This window comes from Octopus sinensis, linkage group LG7 (assembly GCF_006345805.1).
Source record: "Octopus sinensis linkage group LG7, ASM634580v1, whole genome shotgun sequence".
Lineage (NCBI taxonomy): Eukaryota > Metazoa > Mollusca > Cephalopoda > Octopoda > Octopodidae > Octopus > Octopus sinensis.
In genome coordinates, this window is record NC_043003.1 from 3,349,238 (window position 1) to 3,371,408 (window position 22,171).

General features: G+C 39.1%; 1 protein-coding gene across 1 annotated transcript in view; it reads right to left on the reverse strand.

Annotated features, from left to right (window-relative positions):
• The window catches only part of LOC115213789 (elongation of very long chain fatty acids protein 7), a 99,005-nt gene that overhangs the window by 17,606 nt on the left and 59,228 nt on the right, over window positions 1-22,171 (reverse strand). Inside the window, exon 2 of the mRNA XM_029782636.2 lies at window positions 2,531-2,718. Within this exon, the coding sequence (XP_029638496.1) occupies window positions 2,531-2,718 (188 nt within the window). The remainder of the gene's footprint in view (window positions 1-2,530; window positions 2,719-22,171) is intronic.

Below are 22,171 nucleotides of genomic sequence, written 5' to 3' on the forward strand. Positions count from 1 at the left end.
AGATTCCAATATGACTCTTGCCTTCATTCTTTTACTCTTGTCCTTGTTTCAGTCCTTTGACTGTGGCCATGCTGGGGCACCACACTGAAGAATTCTAGTCAAACAAATTGAGCCCCTAATACTTATGTTCTTTTTAAACCCTGATATTTATTCCATTGGTTTCTCTTGCCGACCTGCTAAGTTACAGGGACATAAACACACCAACACACACACATATATGTGTACATGACAGGCTTCTTTCAGTTTCCGTCCACCAAATTCACTCACAAGGGTTTTGGTCGAGTGCCACACAGTGGAACTGAACCTAGAACAAAGTGGTTGACAAACACACTTCTCACCAAGGGCGTACAAATGAGACGAAACCCTTACACATCATCACAATCATCAACATCACTACTGTTGACTGGACATAGTTGCTGGAAATAGCAGCCAAATTTTAAAAAATAACATCCTACTGTCTTAAACCAAGAAACCCAAGATAACATAGCTGTAAATCAACCTAAAGTGATGGGATGGTCATGGCTGGAATATCTGATCCCGGATATGTTTGACATAGTATTTAGATAAGGTGGTGGCAGTGATAGTGGAGGTGAGTCAGTGCAAATAACATACAGTGTATATTTGGGAAAGTGTGGTAGTAATAGTCATAGAGGACATTAGACATATAGGTAGACACACAGACACATCATCATCATCATCATCGTCATCAGTTAATGTTCATTTTTCCTTGCTGGCATGGGTTGGACAGAATTTGTTGAGGCTGATTTTCTATGGCTGGATGTCCTTCCTGTCACCAACCTTCACCAAGCAAGGCAATATTTCCCCGTGCTTAGACACTTTTCACTGGAAGACTGCAAACGACCAACACTGCCTGTATGGCAGTGGTGCTCGTTTACAACCATCACATGATGCCAACACTTGGATACACACACACACACAATGTAATCTAGACACATTTCTTTTCTCTCTTTGTTTCCTCTTCTCATTCCTCTCTGAAGAAGAGCATTATTTCCCTTCATCAGCAAAGTTATTCTGTGCTGATGAAGGGAAATAGCCCAGAAATCACAATACACAGATATTGTTTTGAGCTGAGTGGGGGTGCTAGATTCCCTTGTTCGAAAATATAAGGACACAGATCTTGTTGTATAGCCAGCTGGAGACGATGTCTCCTGGTGCTAAATTACAGCAACATTCGTCCTAAACCAGGACTGCCATGTTATGTTGACAAACAATCTTTACTCCAAAGTACTGTTGCTGAATATCTCACGCCGTGAGATTAGAAAATAGTAATTTTCTAAAAATGCTGTAGACGAACTTGACCAAATGGCAAGGCTTTATCCAGCCAAAGGAAAGCAGTAGACAATGGCCAACACGCATTTTTAAAAATAATATTTTGGACGTTATAAACAGCTGCACAGTATACACAAGAGTTTTCATTTCAGTCCTTCGTTGACAGGAATATATTCAAAAAGTTGCTGAAGAACTTTGTGCTGCTTCATCTCATGGTCACTCATGGGATAATTAAATGCCCATCTACCTCTAGAAATAGCGTTAGACATACATGTGTGAAAACAAAATGCCAAAACAGAACCACAGAAATGTGTGGAGTCTGTAAAAAACCGGAGGCAAATGTGCACTAAAACATCGCAAGGAATGTCTGGAATTACAATAAATTCCTTTTTGTTTTGTAAGGATTTCTTTCAAAATATCAAACCATTGTGACTAATAGCATCATGAAGTCATAGAATAAAGGCCTTCTACCTCTCTCCTTTTCTTTCATTTTCCTTTCAAATTGAAAAACATCTTTGCATCAATTGACGCATTCTGGTCCTTAAAGGTGGGTGAAAAGCCTTCTAGTGTTAAGTTTCTATCAAATCCATTCATAAGGCTTTGCTCAACCTGGGGCTATAGTAGAAGACACTTGCCCAAGGTGCCACACAGTGGGACTGAACCCAGAACCATGTGGTTGGGAAGCAAGCTACTTATCACACAGCCACTCCTGCGTCTATGGTCATTTTAAAAAAAGAAATCACAACACTTGGATTTCATTCATCAAAAAACATCTCCACTCATTTTCTAAGATATGGTTATATGCTTACACTGTGCTTCACTGATGAGGTTTAATAAGACTGAAATATGCATAAAGTTATCCTTAAACCCACCCACTCCCCTCACTACATTCATTCTGAACTAATTTTTTTATCATTTTAAATTACGGGATTGTCCACTCTACCTCTCTTGATTCAGTGTATTGATCTTTAGTGATTGATTAGCCGAGTTATATGTATTACGGGCAGTAAAACACCTTTGGAATCTTATTTTCCATTTTGGCATAAAACATGTCAGTTAATGGCAAATATAAGAAGGAGAAGGCGGATGAAAGTTGGTGTTCTTTATGGTGAGGCTCTCATTTAAATATATTTATGTCATGTCTGGTGATAGGGTCAGGGATAGGGAACAGAATAAAGGGGCCACATCCAAAAACAAAATAAAATATTGACCAAAGAAAAGAAAAAAAATGAGTTCTTACTTCGACAAATACATAGCCAGAGAGAAACATCATAAATATATTGTAGACGACTAAAATTTTCCTTATTTCAAATGGCTTCCGTTTGGTCATTATACCAATTCCAAACTTAACAGAAGAAACATAGAAGACACACAAGAATAATGCGGGCCAAGGGGTTGCCATCATGAACCAGTCAGCAACTCTTGGATCTGGAAAAAAGAAAAACAACATAAGTCTTTTTTTGACACAGAAAATTCCTGAAACAATAATTAGAGATGGGAAGAAGGTGATTACTCTTGATTAAAGGAATAATATACCTGTCAACAACTGGTACCTATTTTATTGAGACCCCTACATCATACACGTCCCCCACTTCATTGAACCCTTTCCCTCAGGTAAATTCTTAGTTGAAACAAAGTTAAAGTTTACTATGGTGTGTTTTAATAAACATTAGTATTACATGGCATTAATTAGTAAATATTCCATTTGTTCATTTTAAATTTCTATGCAAGCATCGGTTGGACAGACAAATTTAAGGCAGTATTTTATGGTCAGTTGACCTTCCAGTTACTTACAAGGAAGGAAGGATTTTTAAAAAAAAGTTCTATTGATGTTCAAAATTACTCTTACAAGATGTCTTGTAGAAAAAAAATGTAGACATGACATCACTTCTTCAGACAGTGTTACATGAAGACATGGACTGTCAATACACACACACAACCATCAAGCCTCCACACAGTTTCTACCTATCAATTATCCATTCCTAAGGCAGTGTTCAACCCAAGCCACTCACCCAAGATGTCACAGAGTGGAAAAGAGCCCAAAGCCATGCTGTTGTGAAATTAACTCTGTATCTACTCTGCTATGCACACACACACACACACAATGAACTTCTGTACAGTTTCCATCTACCAAACTCCAGCAACAAGACATAAAGTGAACCTAAGGCTTTGGCTTTGGTAGGCGACACCTACCCAAGGTACTGCATAGCAGGATCAAATCTAGAACCACGCGGTTGCAAATCAAATGTCTTAACCAAACAGCAATGCCAATAAATAAAGTATTTTTACGTCAGAATAACGATGCCAATAATTTGAGCCAACTTTTTACTTTTTATTTTCAACATCAATTTTAGCTGGAAATATAAACTCATTAGTTTAAAAGCTGTTCAATATTTCTGTCACACTTCATCAACATCCTTGTTATTTACAATGTCCTCCTCACCGTCTCCGACATATATTAGTATCTCCATTAAGAACTGAAGTATCTAAATTAAGAACTGAAGAAAATAGAGAACAATGAACATATTGAAGTAACAAACCATCATTAGCCACATGTTACTTCAATTATGGAGAAATGGCATGACAAGGGTTCATTACAGCAAAAAGTGAATACATGCTGGTCTTGTTTGAACAATTACTTCAGAAATACAGACATTCTTTTCTTTAAACATCAGTGTAATAGAGCATTGACAGTAAGATCATAAAGTTTTCCTTTGGAGCAAAAGTGAGCTTTATAGTGTTACCAGACATTTTAATGTGTTCAGTGGAGCAATATTAACAGCAATTTATTGAAAGAGTAGAAAACTTTTAAACAGACAAGATGTTGAATTTTTATTTCTACAACAGTAGGGCAATAAACTCGTTAACAATATTGGGAGACTGACCTAATTTTATTATAGATCTTGTATGATGAACACTTAGGGTTGAGTGCGATAAGTCTGAAACACACAGACACACACACCCACACAGACACACATGTTGACATAGGAATGAAATTGTACTGAAAAACAGCAACTGTCTTTATTAAAGATGGTACATAAAAAATGGGTTGATTTGTATGGAAAAAACTTTACTAAAATCTGTGAATAAAATGTTTATTAATGCCAGACTATCCAGAAAAGAAACAGAAAAGAAATAGACTCCATGTATTGACAGAGTGTAGTGGGTGCTTTTTTTACAGGCTGGTGTCATGTAAAAAGCATACAGTACACTTTGTAAAGTGGTTGGCGTTTGGAAGGGCATGCAGCTCTCTGGTTTACCAGTTCCTGTCAAACCAGCCAACTCAAAAATTTTATGACAAGTTGCAGACGCTTTCTGAGAAAACACCCTTAAAAACTGCACTCCAAAAAGACTGCAGACTCTCCGTTTGATGTTTTCATAATAGATCTAAAGACTTTTAGAGTTTAACAAATATTTAAAGATCGTGTCAGGTAGAGATATGTCTAACAATAAAACTATGTAACAAGATCTGAAACATTAGATAAGTAAATAAGATGAAACCTGTGATAATGGACAGATATATAAAAGCAACATTTTCAATTTATTATTTACTTTATTTTTTTCTTTTGACTTATTTCAGAAAATTTTCTAGAAGACAGCTTAAGCAATAAACAGTATCTTCTTAAATGTTTGACAAATTTCAGCAGCTCCATATCTATGGAAATATATTGTTTTTTACCATGCTGGTGGCATGTAAAAAGCACCAATCGATCGTGGCTGTTGCCAGCCTCCCCTGGCACCTGTGCCGGTGGCATGTAAAAAGCACCCACTACACTCACGGAGTGGTTGGCGTTAGGAAAGGCATCCAGCTGTAGAAACACTGCCAGATCAGACTGGAGCCTGATGCAGCCTCCTGGCTTCCCAGACCCCGGTCGAACCGTCCAACCCATGCCAGCATGGAAAACGGGTGTTAAACGATGATGAACACTTGTGTGCAGAGGGAGAGAGAGAGTTTCGTTACAACCCAGTGAATCTCTTCCTTTAACTATTCCCAACACAGTTATTACAAACATCTAACCCTTTTGCATTTAAACCAGTCCAAATATTGTATTTGTTTTATGTTCAAACCAGCCAGGTCCAACCTCTCACACCTATCCTGCAATGTCATTCTAAATATAAACAATTAGAATGTTGAAATCTTGAAATTCTGAGACAATGCCTGATTAACTGCAACACAAAGGGAATAAATAAAATAATTACGTCTGATATAGCAATCTGAATGTGAAAGGCTTCATGTTGCACTCTCACACAACATCGCACTCCTTACAATCACATGCAGCCATCATCTTCCTACATATATATATACACACACGATGGGCTTCTTTCAGTTTCCGTCTACCAAATCCACTCACAAGGCTTTGGTCGGCCCGAGGCTATAGTAGAAGACACTTGCCCAAGGTGCCACGCAGTGGGACTGAACCCGGAACCATGTGGTTGGTAAGCAAGCTACTTACCACACAGCCATGCCTGCGCCTATACTGAATAAACACTCGCAGACAAATTGCATCTTTAATTTCAAGATAATTGTTGCATTTGGCAGATTACCTTTAACCTGCACAGGTATTCCAACTTGGATGATCGAGGAGTAAATGTTAGGAAAGATGGGGTTACAGAGGTCTGCACTTGTCTGAAATGATTGGGGAAAAGTAGTTTCTGCAGGGTTTTAGGAGGGAAATACTTGTAGGGGTGATGAGAGAAGCGTGAGTTGACCAGTAGTAAATGTTATTAGCTACCTTAATGAAGCTGAGGTCATTTTAATAGCATCAGAAGAAAGAGGTAGCAGAGACGGCATGTCTGCGATCTGGGAGGCTGTGGTGTGCTGATGAATGAGGCATTGCCAATCAACCAAATAACCTTGGGTGGCAGGAAGAAGCAGATTGGGACTGCGGTATTTGTTATGCTTGAGGAAGAAGCCTAGTTTTTCTGGTACAGTTTTACCAATGTAATAATATGTGAGACTGTCATAACAAAATATTTATTGCTTTATTGCCCACAGGGGGCTAAACATAGAGGGGAAAAACAAGGAAAAAGGGTTTCAGTCGATTACATCGACCCCTGTGTGTAACTGGTACTTATTTAATCGACCTCGAAAGGATGTAAGTCAAAGTCAACCTCGGCGGAATTTGAACTCAGAAGGTAACGCTAGATGAAATACTGCTAGGTATTTCACCTGGCGTGCTAATGATTCTGCCAGCTCACCGCCCTGTCATAAGGAAGATATTAGAGGTTGAGAGGAGTCACATTTGTAACACTTTTAATTGTCAGAGTTATTTATCCCAGCACTTTTTCACTCACTCTATTTCATACATTCCCATTACTTTCACTTCCTCAAATGGCCTTCTTTTATGTATCTGTCTGCATTCATAGAGAGAATTATCATCGCCACCACCAACACACAATCATGACTGATTCATTAAAAACGGAGATTGTGTCTTTTGTGTTTTTAAAGAATGTGAAGCTGTTGTGGCCACACTGAAGGATGTTTTTGATGTTCCTATTCAATGGAAGTAATGCAAATCTGGTGTGGTATGTGAATGGTTAAAAGAATGACAGTTGGTATCACCTGTAGAGGATTGTGGGTAGCAAATGCTCCTTGTAGAACTACCAGGAATTGTGGATAAGGGTATTAAGTTGGGAGAAATCCTCTTAACAAGGGAGCAGACATCTCTGCTGCAGTTTATGATCCAAGGCAGTTTACAGGGCTTGTACGGTACACACAGCACATCCTTCATTTTCATCTTGTTTGCACTGTAATGGTAAATTAATTCCATGGTTAACGAGTCAGCAACTTTCACGAGGATTTGAATCAGCTGAGGGTTTGTGGATTGTAGGCTTTGGTTGTCATGGAGACGAGGAATGACATAACCAAGAGAAGGATATTGATCATCCACTTAGCTACCTTGATTAGTGGTCAGGTGATCCAACGAGAGAAGAGACTGTGATGGCCAGCAGCAGCAGTTGTTGTATAGCCCCAGGCTAGCCCAGAAGGAGTGGAACTATGATTAAAGATATTCCAACTGTGACCATTCTGTGTGGGTAGAGAAATAGGTTATGATGTTTGCCTTTATAAAGTCCATTCCCAGCCACTGTCAATTAGGGTGACCGTGTATTTGCCATTTTTAGCTCAGGCCTGGGTAAGGTGTTTTTGTGGAAAAGACCAGCAGTCGATGATGGATGCAAATTTTCTCGTCTCCATGCCACCAGCGTGGCCCAAAGGAAAGGTTCTTCTTCAAGACTGAAACACAGGTGTCACAGGTGTTGCTGTCAGAATGCTATTTCTTGCAGTTCCTTCACTGGCCCTTGCCAAGAGGTCAAATGTGGATATTAAGTGTGTTGGCCCCAATAAGGATAGCGATGGGTACATGTAGGAATAGGTACAAGGGGATTCAAGTGGGTAGGGATACTAATTGCTCCAGAGAATTAAGGATGGTTGAAAATTCATGAGGAAAGGGCTTAAGAATCAAGAGGGGTTGTGAATATTGAAGTTAGTGATGAAGGTGGATTTGGTAAGCATTTTGCTTGGCATGCGAACGGTTTTGCCAGTCTGCTGCCTTTTGTTAATTCCATAACTAAAATAATAATATTCCATGAAATTCATCATCGTTTAACATCCGTTTTCCATGGTGGCATGGGTTGGACGGTTCGACCGGGGTCTGGGAAGCCAGGAGGCTGCACCAGGCTCCAATCTCATCTGGCAGTGTTTCTACAGCTGGATGCCCTTCCTAATGCTAACCACTCCGTGAGTGTAGTGGGTGCTTTTTACGTGCCACTGGCACAGGTGCCAGGGGAGGCTGGCAACGGCCATGATCGGTTGGTGCTTTTTACGTGCCACCGGCACAGAAGCCAGTCAAGGTGGCGCTGGCATTGGTCACATACAGATGGTGCTTTTTAGGTGCCAACAAAATTTCATTAAATTCCTGTTTCTCTCTTGATATAAAATAAAGTGCTGTCGTTGCATGTTAAAACACAACTGAATAATGAAGAAGAGGCTTGCGATAAGAGAGCTGTTATCATCGGCTGAGACGAGAGCGATGGAGGTGGGATGGCTCTCCTTTTAAGAGGTTTTATGGGATAACAAATCAGTAGAGCATCAAATGATATACCTTGTGGCATTTAGTTGAATCCTTTTTATATTCTGAGTTCAATTCATACCTAGGGCCACCTTGACTTCCATGGTCAATAAAATAAATTGTAACCGACAATACTTTAGAAAGTGGTGTTCCAGCATGGCCACAGGTCAATAACAGAAACCAGTAAAATATTACTACAGCTACATATATGAAGTCAGTCTGTCTGTTAGAAGTAGCCACCAAATCCCTCTTCAAGCATACACTGCCATCTTTAAAACAAGATGGTTATGGTTAGAGTGCTTAGTAGGGCAAATGTCAGAGTCTAAACAATACCAAAATACAGTTTTATAGATCTATTTGACTGCTTGATTATTTTGGTTTGAGTTCTTGTAAAATCTCAGAATTTATGGTCTCTCGATAACAGCAGCTTCCAATCTACCTAAACATCACACAAGTTACTGCAGTATTTGTCCAAAGATAACATCTCTTATAGACTTGCTGTATTTAAAAGCAATACGAGGGGGGGGATGCGAAGACGAAAACTCATCTCTGCAGAAGATAGCAAGAATACCAAATACATTTGGCTTTGCAGGGTTTTTTTTATTTATTATCAATAATGTTTACTCATAGCTACATGCCTGGATGAAATCTAGCCATGCCAACATATCAGAAACTGTGAATAAAACAATCACTGGTGTTGTAAATAACTGCTCAGCTGAATAAAAATCTGGTACAGCAATTGAAGCAGTATTAAATTAATATTAAACTATTATTATAATTATTATTATTATCATTATTATTATTATTATTATTATTATTCAGGTCAATGTCTTGTATCAAACTCAGAATCTTGGGGTTAGTAGCCTGCGCTCGTAACCACTACGCCATATGCCCGTGAGCAATTAAGTGGTGAATATTTATGGCTTATAAATCTAATATTCTCCTATCCTTCCTTAATACCGATTCCCATATGCTGCTCATATCTGCACTCGGTCTGCTTAGGAGGTTGTTGTGTCCTAGCACATGTGCTGCTTCTTTGAGTTTTCGTATTTTCCAGTGGTGTCCTTTGTCTATTATTTTAACTTCATCCCACAGGGGGGGGTCTCCATTTTTAAACTATAATAATTTTAAACTAATAATGATATTCCACAAAATTTTATGATAAGATTTCAATGAATTACAGATTCTAACTTGATATAATTTTTAAAAAATGCTGTCATTGCATGTTAAAACACAACCAAATAATGTAGAGGAGGCTTGAGATAAGAGAGGTGTCATCATCAATTGAGTCTAGAAAGGTGGAGGTAGGATAGCTCTCCTTCTAAGAGGTTTCAGGAGATAAAGAGAGATAAAAATGATGGGACTAAAGTTCAATGGCTCATTACAATGATAAAAGATTGAAGATTAAAAGGAAAAATTTTATAATTTGTGAACATGAAGCAAAGCATGGATGTGGGTGACTACCTCTTTGGAGTTAAGTTATCAAATGAGGTGTGGTGAGAGCTATCAAAGGGAGGAGAAAAAGAGATTATCAATTTTAGAAGAGCTGTTGTCTTTATAGTAATTTACATGACCGAACCTGTTGAAAAATTTGGAGGGCAGTACTTAATGAAATCAGATCAAATCTAGCTTGTTGTTGAGATTTCCATTTTTGTTTTGTCGAGTAAAGGATCCATAAAGTATAAGGGACTAAAAAAACTACAGCAATTACATTTATTACAATCCATACTTTACACCCGTTTCGGTCATGGTAATAGACACATCACAATGACAGATGTGACTCTACTCCTATCATCAATCATGACACCACCACCACCACCCTAGATCATAATTTTGACAAGAAGGAGCCTCAATTCTTATCCACTCAGGGCCCTCTTACCAGACGATCACTTTCAGCTCTCAATGTCACAGACAGCATCCAGCAAGCAGCTGTAAAAATATGTTGGTCATCTGTGCTAGGTCAGCACGGAGTGACTTCATGAATGCAGTTGATGTTGACGACCAACTGCGGTACTGGAAGTGTAGCAGTCATTAAGAGACTTGCCCAAGCTAAGGAGGACCCAAGTTTTACAGACATGAAAAATAATTGTTATGATTAGTTGTTATTAAGATTCTCTTCTAAAGTTGTCCGAAAAAGGATGGAAGTTCAGATATTTCTTATGCCATTGAGTACAGACCAGACCTACATCTTGATGTCCACCTTTGAGGCTATCAACAATAACAAAGAATTTGAATTCAGAAATTATCTTAAGCAAGGTGTCCTAGTTAACAGTTTTGAGCAGTTTCTGGTCTGTTAGATTGAAGGGAATGTATTTAGTTTTATTTTGGCAGAGACTGGAACCATAATCTGTTGCAGCAATGGATAAGTCTGAATATTAAAGTCTGTGAACTCCAGTTGATTTGAAGTCCTTTGTTCAGTGGAATATCCAAGTGTAACTTTTAACAATTGGATCTTGTTCCACACATGCAAGACATTTTGTAACTGTTCAGCTCTGCTACACACATATGTGGGCCACCTAACAGGTGTTTTGACATCATTAAAGTTTCTTTGTTCATAATGTAGAATATAGTCACAGGTAAGAAGTGTCAAAAGACACATAGACAATAGGTACATATAAAAAGTGCTCAGACCAAACCAAGAGATTAAACACTGAGGTTTATATATATATATAAAAAATTAATTTTTTCTTGAGAACACATTCTCCATGGAAAATGGCAATTCTGACTATATCTAGCATACAGGCTGTCCATTTTTAGTGGTCAATCCTCTAAATTTTGTGTATATATATATATATATATATATATTAACACTTTCTTTTACTGAACCCACAAGAGAATCTGTCATATATATATATATATATATATATATATATATATATATGAGTGTGTGTATGTATATATGTATGCTTATAATACAGACTACAAGTATAATCCATAACAGTATGCATATCTATATCCTGTTCTTAGAGAAAAGGGGTTTATGAAATTACTTAAACCTAGTCGTTATCAAAGGTTGGTTCTTAGAACTAGAAATCACTGGTATTAATGGAGGAACTTATGGCCATCTTGTCCATTTGCCAGACTGGACATTTCGGTAAGAAGTGAGCTACACAAAATGTGAAGAATATTTCCATTAGTTCACGAAGAATGCTTTTTCCCCAGAATAATTCACAAAACAAAGAACTCCGCTTGCTGGAATCATTAAGACAATAATCCCACGGACTCAGACGAGCTTTGTATGTGGGGCACAAGGGATTTTTGTCAACTTCATAAAGTGTTTAAGGGTTCTTTTATGAAGAAAAGTTTTGTATAAGAGAGCGAGATGTCTTTTTTTTTCTGTTGTAATGGGGAGGGATACCTCCCTGTGTGTGTGTGTGTGTGTGTGTGTGTGTGTAATTATGTGCTTAAGAAGTTCATTTTGCAGCCATGTGATTCCCCATTCTATTTTATTGAATTCAATCTTTTGTAAATGGTTTCCATTGTAGCCCTGACTTGACCAATGTCCTGTGAGTGAAATTTGATTGGTGGGAACTGTGCAGATGTTTGTGGGGGTGCATAACAACACATTATGTATCTAGGTGCACCTATTTACACACCAAAACATAACTTAGCCAATTGATAAATGGTATTTGATAAAACAAGTAGCAGACACAGATGGGGGTTAATAAGCCGTCTAAAAGCCTTACATTTTGGTATTGTTTAGACTCTGACATTTGCCCTACTAAGCAGATATTTGATCAAAAGCACTCTAACCATAACCATCTTGTTTTAAAGATGGCAGTGTATGCTTGAAGAGGGATTTGGTGGCTACTTCTAGCAGACAGACTGACTTCATATATGTAGCTGTAGTAATATTTTACTGGTTTCTGTTATTGACCTGTGGCCATGCTGGAACACCACTTTCTAAAGTATTGTCAGTTACAATTTATTTTATTGACCATGGAAGGCAAGGTGGCCCTAGGTATGAATTGAACTCAGAATATAAAAAGGATTCAGCTAAATGCCACAAGGTATATCATTTGATGCTCTACTGATTTGTTATCTCATAAAACCTCTTAAACCAGTGAAAGGAAATCCACCCAGCTAGAAATACATAAATATGAGGCACCAGAAAGACCCACCACCGATACCACAGAGTCCGTCCCCAGCTGGGAACTGAACTGGCTCCTGGGGAGCATTATTGCTCTCACTCTTTTGAAGAGCTAATAGATTTGTTACATGCACATGTTTGTGTGTGTGTGTGTGTAACATCTGTTAAGATTGCTATTTGCGCTGCTTGTCTAATTAATCATCATAAACAGAACTTGTTAATTAATAAAGTGAAGTTCACCAACAGAGGTGAGCTAAAGTTAATGTTCACTACTCATTGCACCTATCACTTTTATACCAATGGTACGATATATGCCTCACACCACACACAAATCAAACCAAACTGAACAAACACACAGAGTCAGGCACATACACACACACGTACGGCCAGTCAAACAGACACTCGTATACAGTCAACCACACACGCTTATCCATTACAATAATTATTCTACAAGTTATCAAGTTCTACGACTTACTACTACTGTATTTAACAGTAATTATCAAAGTGAGAGACGTCCATCAATGAGAGAGCTGTTGTTAGTAATTGCTGTGACTAACATAGTTTAAGTGTGACACTAATAAACTATTGTACTATCAAAACATTTGAGGTGAACTAAGAAAGGAAGATCAGAGAAGAGATTAGTTTAGGGTTTGGTAAAATTACAAAGCCATTTGGCTAAAAGCATGCTTAGAGGTTTATGGTGTGTGTGTGTTATCTGTCATGCATTCACAGTTCACTAGTACTTTCATGTTTTATAACAATCTTCAGGTGAATAGCATAGTCATAATATCAATAACAGATTACTGTTACAACTAATGAGTACCATAACAGTATGGCATCCTAGATTTAACGTCACTGCATTGGTAAGAAGAGATAACTGTTGCAAAGTTCATGAAACAGACAAACTGAAAAATATTGATATGAAGCTAAATATTAATAACTTTTCCATGCTAGATGGTTTGACAGGAATTGGCAAGGCGAGGAGCTGCACTAAGTTCCATTGTCCATTTTGGCATGGTTTCTACAGTTGGATGCCCTTCCTAACACCAACTACTTTACAAAGTGTACTGGGTGCTTTTTATATGGCACCAGCACCAACAGGGTTACCAAATACCTTGTGTTATAAACCCAAACTGGAATGTCTAAGTTTAGAAGGTTTTAATCAACTAAAAATACAGTAATCTACAATACAAACAAAGATTGTTAAACTTCAACACAACAACAGTTTTATGCAGCGAGTTGCTACAGTCTCGGCTAACTAAAAACTAGCACTGAACACGTCATGCCAGAAACAGAACAGAACTGTGCAATCAAGACACTCAAAGTCACGTGATGAAAACTAAAATCCCAACACCTTGCAAGACAAAACTTTATTTCATGGCCCCAATCCATGCAAAAAGAAATATTCCATGTTGTTTAGCTCAAGAAATAAGTACAATAATTGAAGACAAACAATTTAGAAGCAAACATTTAGCAAAAACTGAAAGAATTCTTAATTTCTCAGAAATATCTGCTACTCTAAATAAAGAATAGAATTGAAAAAATACCTATTTCTTTATTACCCACAAGGGGCTAAACACAGAGAAGACAAACAAGGACAGACAAAGGGATTAAGTCGATTATATCGACCCCAGTGCGTAACTGGCACTTAATTTATCGGCCCCAAAAGGATAAAAGGCAAAGTTGACCGTAGCGGAATTTGAACTCAGAATGTAACGGCAGACGAAATACCGCTAAGCATTTCGCCCGGCATGCTAACGTTTCTGCCAGCTCGCCGCCTTAAATTGAAAAAATACCACAAACTCAACAACCTCATATAACACAAAAAAGAATAAGATATTCATTGTTTTAACTCATAACCATATGAAAGGAGATGGTTTTACTGTAGCAAGAGAACAACTACCGATCAGTGCACAGAGTCTACAACAGCACCAACTAATCAATAAGGAAACGGTAATTTAATCATTTAAAACACTGCCAAAACATTTTAAGTGATTATTGACCCATTTGACCAGGATGAGGACAGAAAAAGATCTCAAGAAGATTCACATAACGACAAACAATGCGGTACTTGTCAATGGTGGAGTTACTACTGTACTTGTAAGTACCATAGTAACTACACCATGAGAATGGAATTAGACTGGTTGGTGGTACTTGATGTGGTGCTCGAAACTCACCGGTAACAGTTGTACATCTAACTGTACACACAACATATACTATGTACAAATAAATACACACACACACACAAATATATATATATAGGCACAGGTGTGGCTGCGTGGTAAGTAGCTTGCTTACCAACCACATGGTTCTGGGTTCAGTCCCACTGTGTGGCACCTTGGGCAAGTGTCTTCTACTATAGCCTCGGGCCGACCAAAGCCTTGTGAGTGGATTTGGTAGACGGAAACTGAAAGAAGCCGGTCATATGTATATATATATATATATATATATATATATATATATACATACATATATATATACACACACATATGTATGTATTTGTGTGTATATGTTTGTGTCTGTGCTTGTCTGCCCCCCAACATCATTTGACAACCGATGCTGGTGTGTTTACGTCCCCCGTAACTTAGCAGTTCAGCTAAAGAGACTGATAGAATAAATACTGGGCTTACAAAAAATAAGTTCTGGGGTCGATGTGCTTGACTAAAGCAGACATTCCAGCATGGCTGCAGTCAAATGACTGAAACAAGTATATATATATATATATATATATATATATATATATATATATATATATATATATATACAGACTACTGTTGCTACATAATATTTCTCACTCACAGATTTAAAACTCGTTTTTTTTCCTCTTTAGAAGGTCAGTGACTGTGTGTCACTTTAAAAGTATATACTGTAAGCAAGAGTGAGTGGCTGCTATCTGTAGCTGGCGGTTGTCCTGTACCGATGAAGAGAAATTACTCAGAAACCATTGCTCTACAGGTATTGCTACGGCTAGAAAGAGGCAGTAAACTCCCTTGCTCACAGTATATGGACACAGATCACGTGTCAGTAGCCAGCTGGAAAAGATGTTTTTCTGGGGCTAAAAAGTAGTAACATCGTCCTGCGTAGGACTGCCACGTTGTGTTGGCAAAAAGACTTTACATATATTCTTTTATTTGTTTCAGTCATTTGACTGTGGCCATGCTGGAACACCACCTTTAGTTGAACAAATCGATCCCAGGACTTATCTTTTGTAAGCCTAGTACTTATCCTATCAGTCTCTTTTGCTGAACCTCTAAGTTACAGGGACATAAACACACCAATCTCAGTTGTCAAGTGACAGTGAGGGGGGACAAACACAGACACACAAACATGCATATATAAATATATATGACAGGCTTCTTTCAGTTTCCATCTACCAAATCTACTCACAAGGCTTTGGTCAGCCTGAGGCTATAGTAGAAGACACTTGCCCGAGGTTCCACACAGTGGGACTGAACAGAGAACTAAGTGGTTGGGAAGCAAATTTCTTACCACACAGCCATGCCTGCATATATATATATATATATATATATATATATATATATATATTGGACAAACTGGAAATGCGCTGACTGAATGTGTGTGGATACACAAACAGCAGCAAATTAGAAAGATTCCATGAAGGTAACATCTGGATAACTACTTTTAAAGTATTTACTTTTTTTAAATGAAGAGAGAGTGTAACATTAGAAGGTCTGTTACAGAGAAATATTTTACTGAAAAATTCCAACCAAAATAAATGGACGACATCATCACCACCACCACCACCACTATCATTAGGAACATTTCACTTCATTTCAATGTTTTCCAATTTGCCTCTATTTCATGATCAATCAAGCAATAACCTCCCCTTGCTGATACTTTGATATCGAGATTATTCTATTCTCTCATTACAACAAGAACCACCTCTTACCAATACTAGGTTGTTATTTCTGGGACACTGCGTAAATTCAATACAACAAAGCTATTCATCTTATGAATGTTGTTACTGCAAAACATTGAAGTACTACTTAATTGTGAATACATGTTTCAGAATATGGTTATGTTGAAATCTTTAATGATTAAATACGCTTTCATTGAACATAGATTTTCTAACACACGCACATATCAATCATCTTCATTTAATGCCTGGCTTTTGTGCTAGGATGGGTTGGTTGGACAGTTCAACAGGGTTCGGCAAACTGGAGGACTGTGACATGCTCCAGTATTCACTCTGCCCTTCAGTAAAGCCAACCATTTTACAAAGTGGACTGGGCATTTTTTGTAGCACCAGCACTAGTGATGACCAACTTAAAACTCATTGGGTTAAGGGCTTAATGTGAGCTCTATAACTAAGAGAAGGGCCTTCTCTAGATCAACAAACATCAGGTATAGGGGCTTGAATCTGGAGAAGGTAGGATGACAAGGAAGTGTAAGATGAGAAGAATAGATTTTATAGACGAAAGGGTGGTAGAGGGGAGAGTAAGAGGAAGGGGGAATATGGCAGGGGGACAGGAATGGAGTACTACCAGGGATTATTGAGAAAAGAAGAGAGTGGAATGATCATGGCCGTTGCCAGCTTCCCCTGGCACCTGTGCTGGTGGCACGTAAAAAGTACCATCTGTATGTGGTCGATGCCAGCGCCACCTTGACTGGCTTCCGTGCCGGTGGCACGTAAAAAGCACCCACTACACTCACAGATCAGACTGGAGCCTGGTGCAGCCTTCTGGCTTCCCAGACCCCGGTCAAACCGTCCAACCCATGCTAGCATGGAAAGTGGACGTTAAACGATGATGATGATGATGATAATGATGATAGAAAGGTGACTGGGTAGGTTGTGTGTGTATCAGGTCCAGGGATATCCTACATTATAAGAGTGAATATACAAATGTGAGAAGTGGGTAGGAAGGGATGAACAGACTAGGGTGGAGAGGAATCCCGAGGGAGTTCTCTGAAGGGAAGAGAGGTGTGGGAGTAGGCAAGAAGAGGAGGGAAAGCTGAGAAGGGGTTTGGGGAGGTGAAGCTGTGGGGAAAAGAGAGTAGTAAGAGAAACTCCTGTAGAGAGTGAGGGAGTAGTGGGTGAGAGCAATAAGAGAAATAAAGGAAAGGGAGCCTAAATGTAGGGAGAAGAAGGGCCATGGAAACATCCCAGATGAGGAGGCAAAGGGAAGAGGGGAGGGGGAAAACTAGGTTCAGTGAGTGCAGTGAGAAAGACAAAGGCCACCTCTGCCGCCAACAAAGGGTTTCTCACTAAACATCAACAGCAAATTGCATGATACTTGTGGCCAAAATAGGGGGTTACATGTTAGTGACTTAAGGGTCTTGAACGCAATCAGTTTTTAAACTCCTCTGTTATGGCTCAGAGGATTTTTTAATGAACAGAAGGGAGTTGAGCCCTAAGCCTTGATGCACCTTTACCTTTGTGCTAAATCCATCACTATGCTATTTAATAAGCCTCAACCTTACAAGCAGTGCTTCTGTACATGGTTTGTACAGATGTCACAAGCCATTCATATTCTCCAAGATTTCTCAATGACCACCAAATCACAGAGTGTGGAACCCGGTGAAAGGCCTTCTCTAGGTCAACAAATATCAGGTATAGGGGGCTAGAATCAGGCTAGAGACCTTTTCCACAGCTGTTTCACAAGAAAGATGGCATCAGAAGTACTTTTCTCTGGTACAAAATCAAACTGCATTGCCTCTCTGTAAATTCTCGCCCTAATCATTGTACTAAACCTTTTCAATAATTTTCGTAACCTGTTCCAACCTGTGTGTGGGAGTGAGTGGGAGGGAGAGAGAAAGAGGGAGAGAGAGAGAGAGGGAGAAAGGGAGAGTGAGAAAGAGACAGAGAGAGGAGAGAGAGGGAGAGAGTGTGTGTATAAAGATTGAGAGATCAAATAATATTGTGATATTGATCTCAGAGCAAGGGCGTTGTTGTTTTTAGTGATTTTGGCTTACTTTCTCTCTTGCAACTGTCATTCTGTTTGCTCTGTGTCAACGTTTAAATAATTTTTCAAGTAAATAACAAGAAAATGCTTATAATGGCACAGAAGCGGAACCATTTATCAAGTGTGTGTAAATGGTGTCTCTAAATTGCAGGAGCTGTTTCTTGAGAAAATCTGTAGAAACAGACCAAATGCATTCGTAATGAAGTGTCCACACAATGCCAGAAGTAATAATGGTACCACTTTATATAAATGAGGCCATTAGAGCACTGACAAACTAAATTAATTGAAATATAAAAGCTGCCCGCTTCACTGAGCTACTGGAGAGACGGACAAACAGACAGACATTGCACTAACCACATTGTCGGAGAAGTACAAACCATGAAGAGATGGTTTTAACATATACTGATGGCATCAATACAAGCTTTCTCCAGGTCAACGAAGGCTAAGGACAATGGCTTACTTTTGGCCAAGTACTTTTCTTGCAGCTGTCTTACTGGGAAGCTGGCATCTGTGGTACTCTTCCCAGGTATAAAACCAAACTGCATCTCATCTAGTTTAATTCTATTTCTAATCAATTGACCTATAACCCTCTCAGTAATTTTCATGACTTGGTCCAGCAGTTTAATACCTCTGTAGTTGTTTCTGTCTAAGGCATCACCTTTACCCTTATAGCAGCATCAAGTAATGCTACTACACCAGTCGTTGGGGAGGGTGCCTTCCTGAATAACCTGATTAACTATACAGGTGATGAAGCTGTATCCTATGCCACCAGAAATTTTAATCCTCTCAGCAGTGATTCCTGATGGCCCAGGGTCTTTCCCCATCTTTATGTCCTTAATTGCCTTATCTAGTATACTGTTATCAACCCTGATGGCTGGTCCCTCAATTGGTCTGATAGTTGGTAAACTCTCCTTCTCCCATTCATTTTCCACGTTTAGTAACCTTTCATAGTGACACTTCCATGCATCTCTGAGTCACAAAGTGCAAGAATACCCATTTATTTACTACCCACAAGGGGCTAAACACAGAGAGGACAAACAAGGACAGACAAACGGATTAAGTCGATTATATCGACCCCAGTATGTAACTGGTACTTATTTAATCGATCCCGAAAGGATGAAAGGCAAAGTCGACCTTGGCGGAATTTGAACTCAAAACGCAGCGGTGGACGAAATACCACAAAGCATTTCACCCGGCGTGCTAACGTTTCTGTCAGTTCGCCGCCTTAAGTGCAAGAATACTATTATCCATTTGCACACATTTCTCACCTACCACATCTCTATCCTCTCTGATACACTACTTTGCAATCCTGAACACCTCACGCCTCTGATCCCCCTTTTGCTATGTATACCTGACGCCTTGCTGCCCTTTTGGCTACCTCATATAATTCTCTGCTTCCACCATTTTTGTATTCTTTCCAGGCCTCCTTACTCCACCACCATGTTACCTTTCGTCTAGCTGGAACTCTGTACCAACCACAGATTTCGTCCATAGCCCTCAGGAGATTGTCCCACAGGAACTTCCAGTTATCCTCTACACTATATGTCCCCTAAGTCTTCCTCTCTTTCATCAGAATCTTCCATTTGCAAATCTTTGCATTTTTGTCTGTCTGCTGGGTCTTTGAGCTTCCATAGTCTCCCTTTCCAGATTGGCTTATTTCTCCAGGTCTTTCTAGCTCTAATTCTGAAGTCACTAACTAGTAACCCATGCTGGGTTGTACACTCTTCACCTGGGAAAGACTTTGCATTTTTAAGCATCCATCTATCTCGTTGCCTGGTGAGGAGGAAGTCAATCTGGCTTATGTGCTCATCAGACTGATCAGGGATTAGGTGGTTGGCTGGTTTTCTGAATTTAGCTTTGCAGATCATGAGATCGTTTGCATCGCAGAACTCCAGCAGTCTTGTTCCCTCCTTGTTTCTAGGTCCAAAGCCATAGCCCCTATGCACTGCCTGGAATCCATGGGCATGCTGTCCAACATGTCCATTGAAGTCACCAACCACAATAACAAAGTCTTTGTCATTTGTTGTTGAGGGGGGCTGCAAAAGGATCTCATAGAATCGGTCCTTCTGCTCATAAGTCAGCCCAGATTGAGGAGCACAAGCAAACTATTAATTTACCTATGATAAGCCTCATCTTAAATACCCTATCACATACTCTGACTATCTCAATTACCTTATCTACCCACTTTTCTGCTAACGGTATGCCTACTCCACCCATTCCATGCTTATTTTATCGACCCCTGAAATGATAATAATAATGGATAAAAAAACAGTAGCTGAGAAGACTACAATTCTATCTATATAGAATTCCATGGAAAAATTAGATGGGTGTCCATGGAGGCTTTGCTATCAGAAGAATATAAACCAAAATAAGAGCAGAAGATACAAAAACACGAAATTAATGACAAAATCTTCTGAACTTCAAAGGTGAATAATTTTTAAACATCAATGTCCCAAAATCCATTGCAACCAAAATCAAAGCATGCAAAACATGCCATTCTACAATCATCTCATTCTAAGAAGGATGGAGACAACTTTGAAACAGTCATGGAATTAATGGATTTAGGAATGGTCAGGTTCTAAGTTGAACATAAAGAACTAACAGAAAACATGAAAAATCTTGATAAGAAAAATCAAACAAACATAATCAGGTCTTAAATACACCCCAAACATACACCCAGAACTACGCTAAGAGCTTAGGGGTGAAATTTAGGATTTCTCAGTTTGCTGAGAATCAATTTTGGTAAACCTTTTCCCTGCTGGTTTGCACACTATGCTAACACCATTGTTATGTTTTCATTATTCTGTGTAACGTCCTTTCTTTTTTATTTCAGATTCTTCAGTTTTTGGGTGAACCACGCAAATAGCTTTTGAACGAAAATAACCCATCTAGACATTTCTTTTCAGAAAATGAACAGTAACGATACATATTATGCAGATATTGAGTATATATTTAACAGAAAACCATAATAATATTATAACATTTATTGACATAATGAATTATTTAGCCACATGAGAGCCATTTCGATGGATAACTTCAAAAACCCTATTAGTCATGGAATCGATCAATTCCTTAATAGCAGCAGGTTGGACTGCCTCTGCAGCAGGTTTGATGGTCGCCCATAAGACATCTTTTGATGTAAATTGGTGTCCATCGGCATAAATATCTTGTTTAATGATGGACCAAAGATTTTTGATAGGGTTAAGATCCGTAGATGCTAGCAGCCACACCATCAATCTTTCACCTTGTATGCCATAAGACCCTAGGAAAGTTTGGGTGGTCTTGGCAGAGTGGGAGGGAGTGATGTCATGCATGAATACGAGATTCTTTAGAAGTGACAGTGGTGTCATCTCGCCAGGGATCATTCAGGAGATGGCAGTAGGCAGCTGCAGTCCCTTTAACCTCTTCAGGCACCCTGACTGGGACAACAAGTCTTTCTCCAATGATACCAGCCCATAACATCACTCCTCCAGCCTGTTGTTGATGTCATAAATGTTGGTAATGCTCATCTCCAAAACAGACCCAACCGTCAGGTTCATCAAGGGCTGCCCTGGTTTCATCAGAGAACAGAGCACAGCTCCTGTCTAATATCATGTACTTTTGGGCCCATTCAAGCCTCAAACTCCTGTGAGGGTGTAGTTTCAGGGGTTCCTGCATGGAAGCCATTGTCCTGAGGATGCAATTTCTGGTGGTTTTTGGAACATGAAGTCTGGCGGCAGTGAAAATGGTTTTGCTTGTTTGTGCAGGTTCCCTACATAACTTGCGGCCAATATGCTTTAAATCCCTAGCTGTCACGG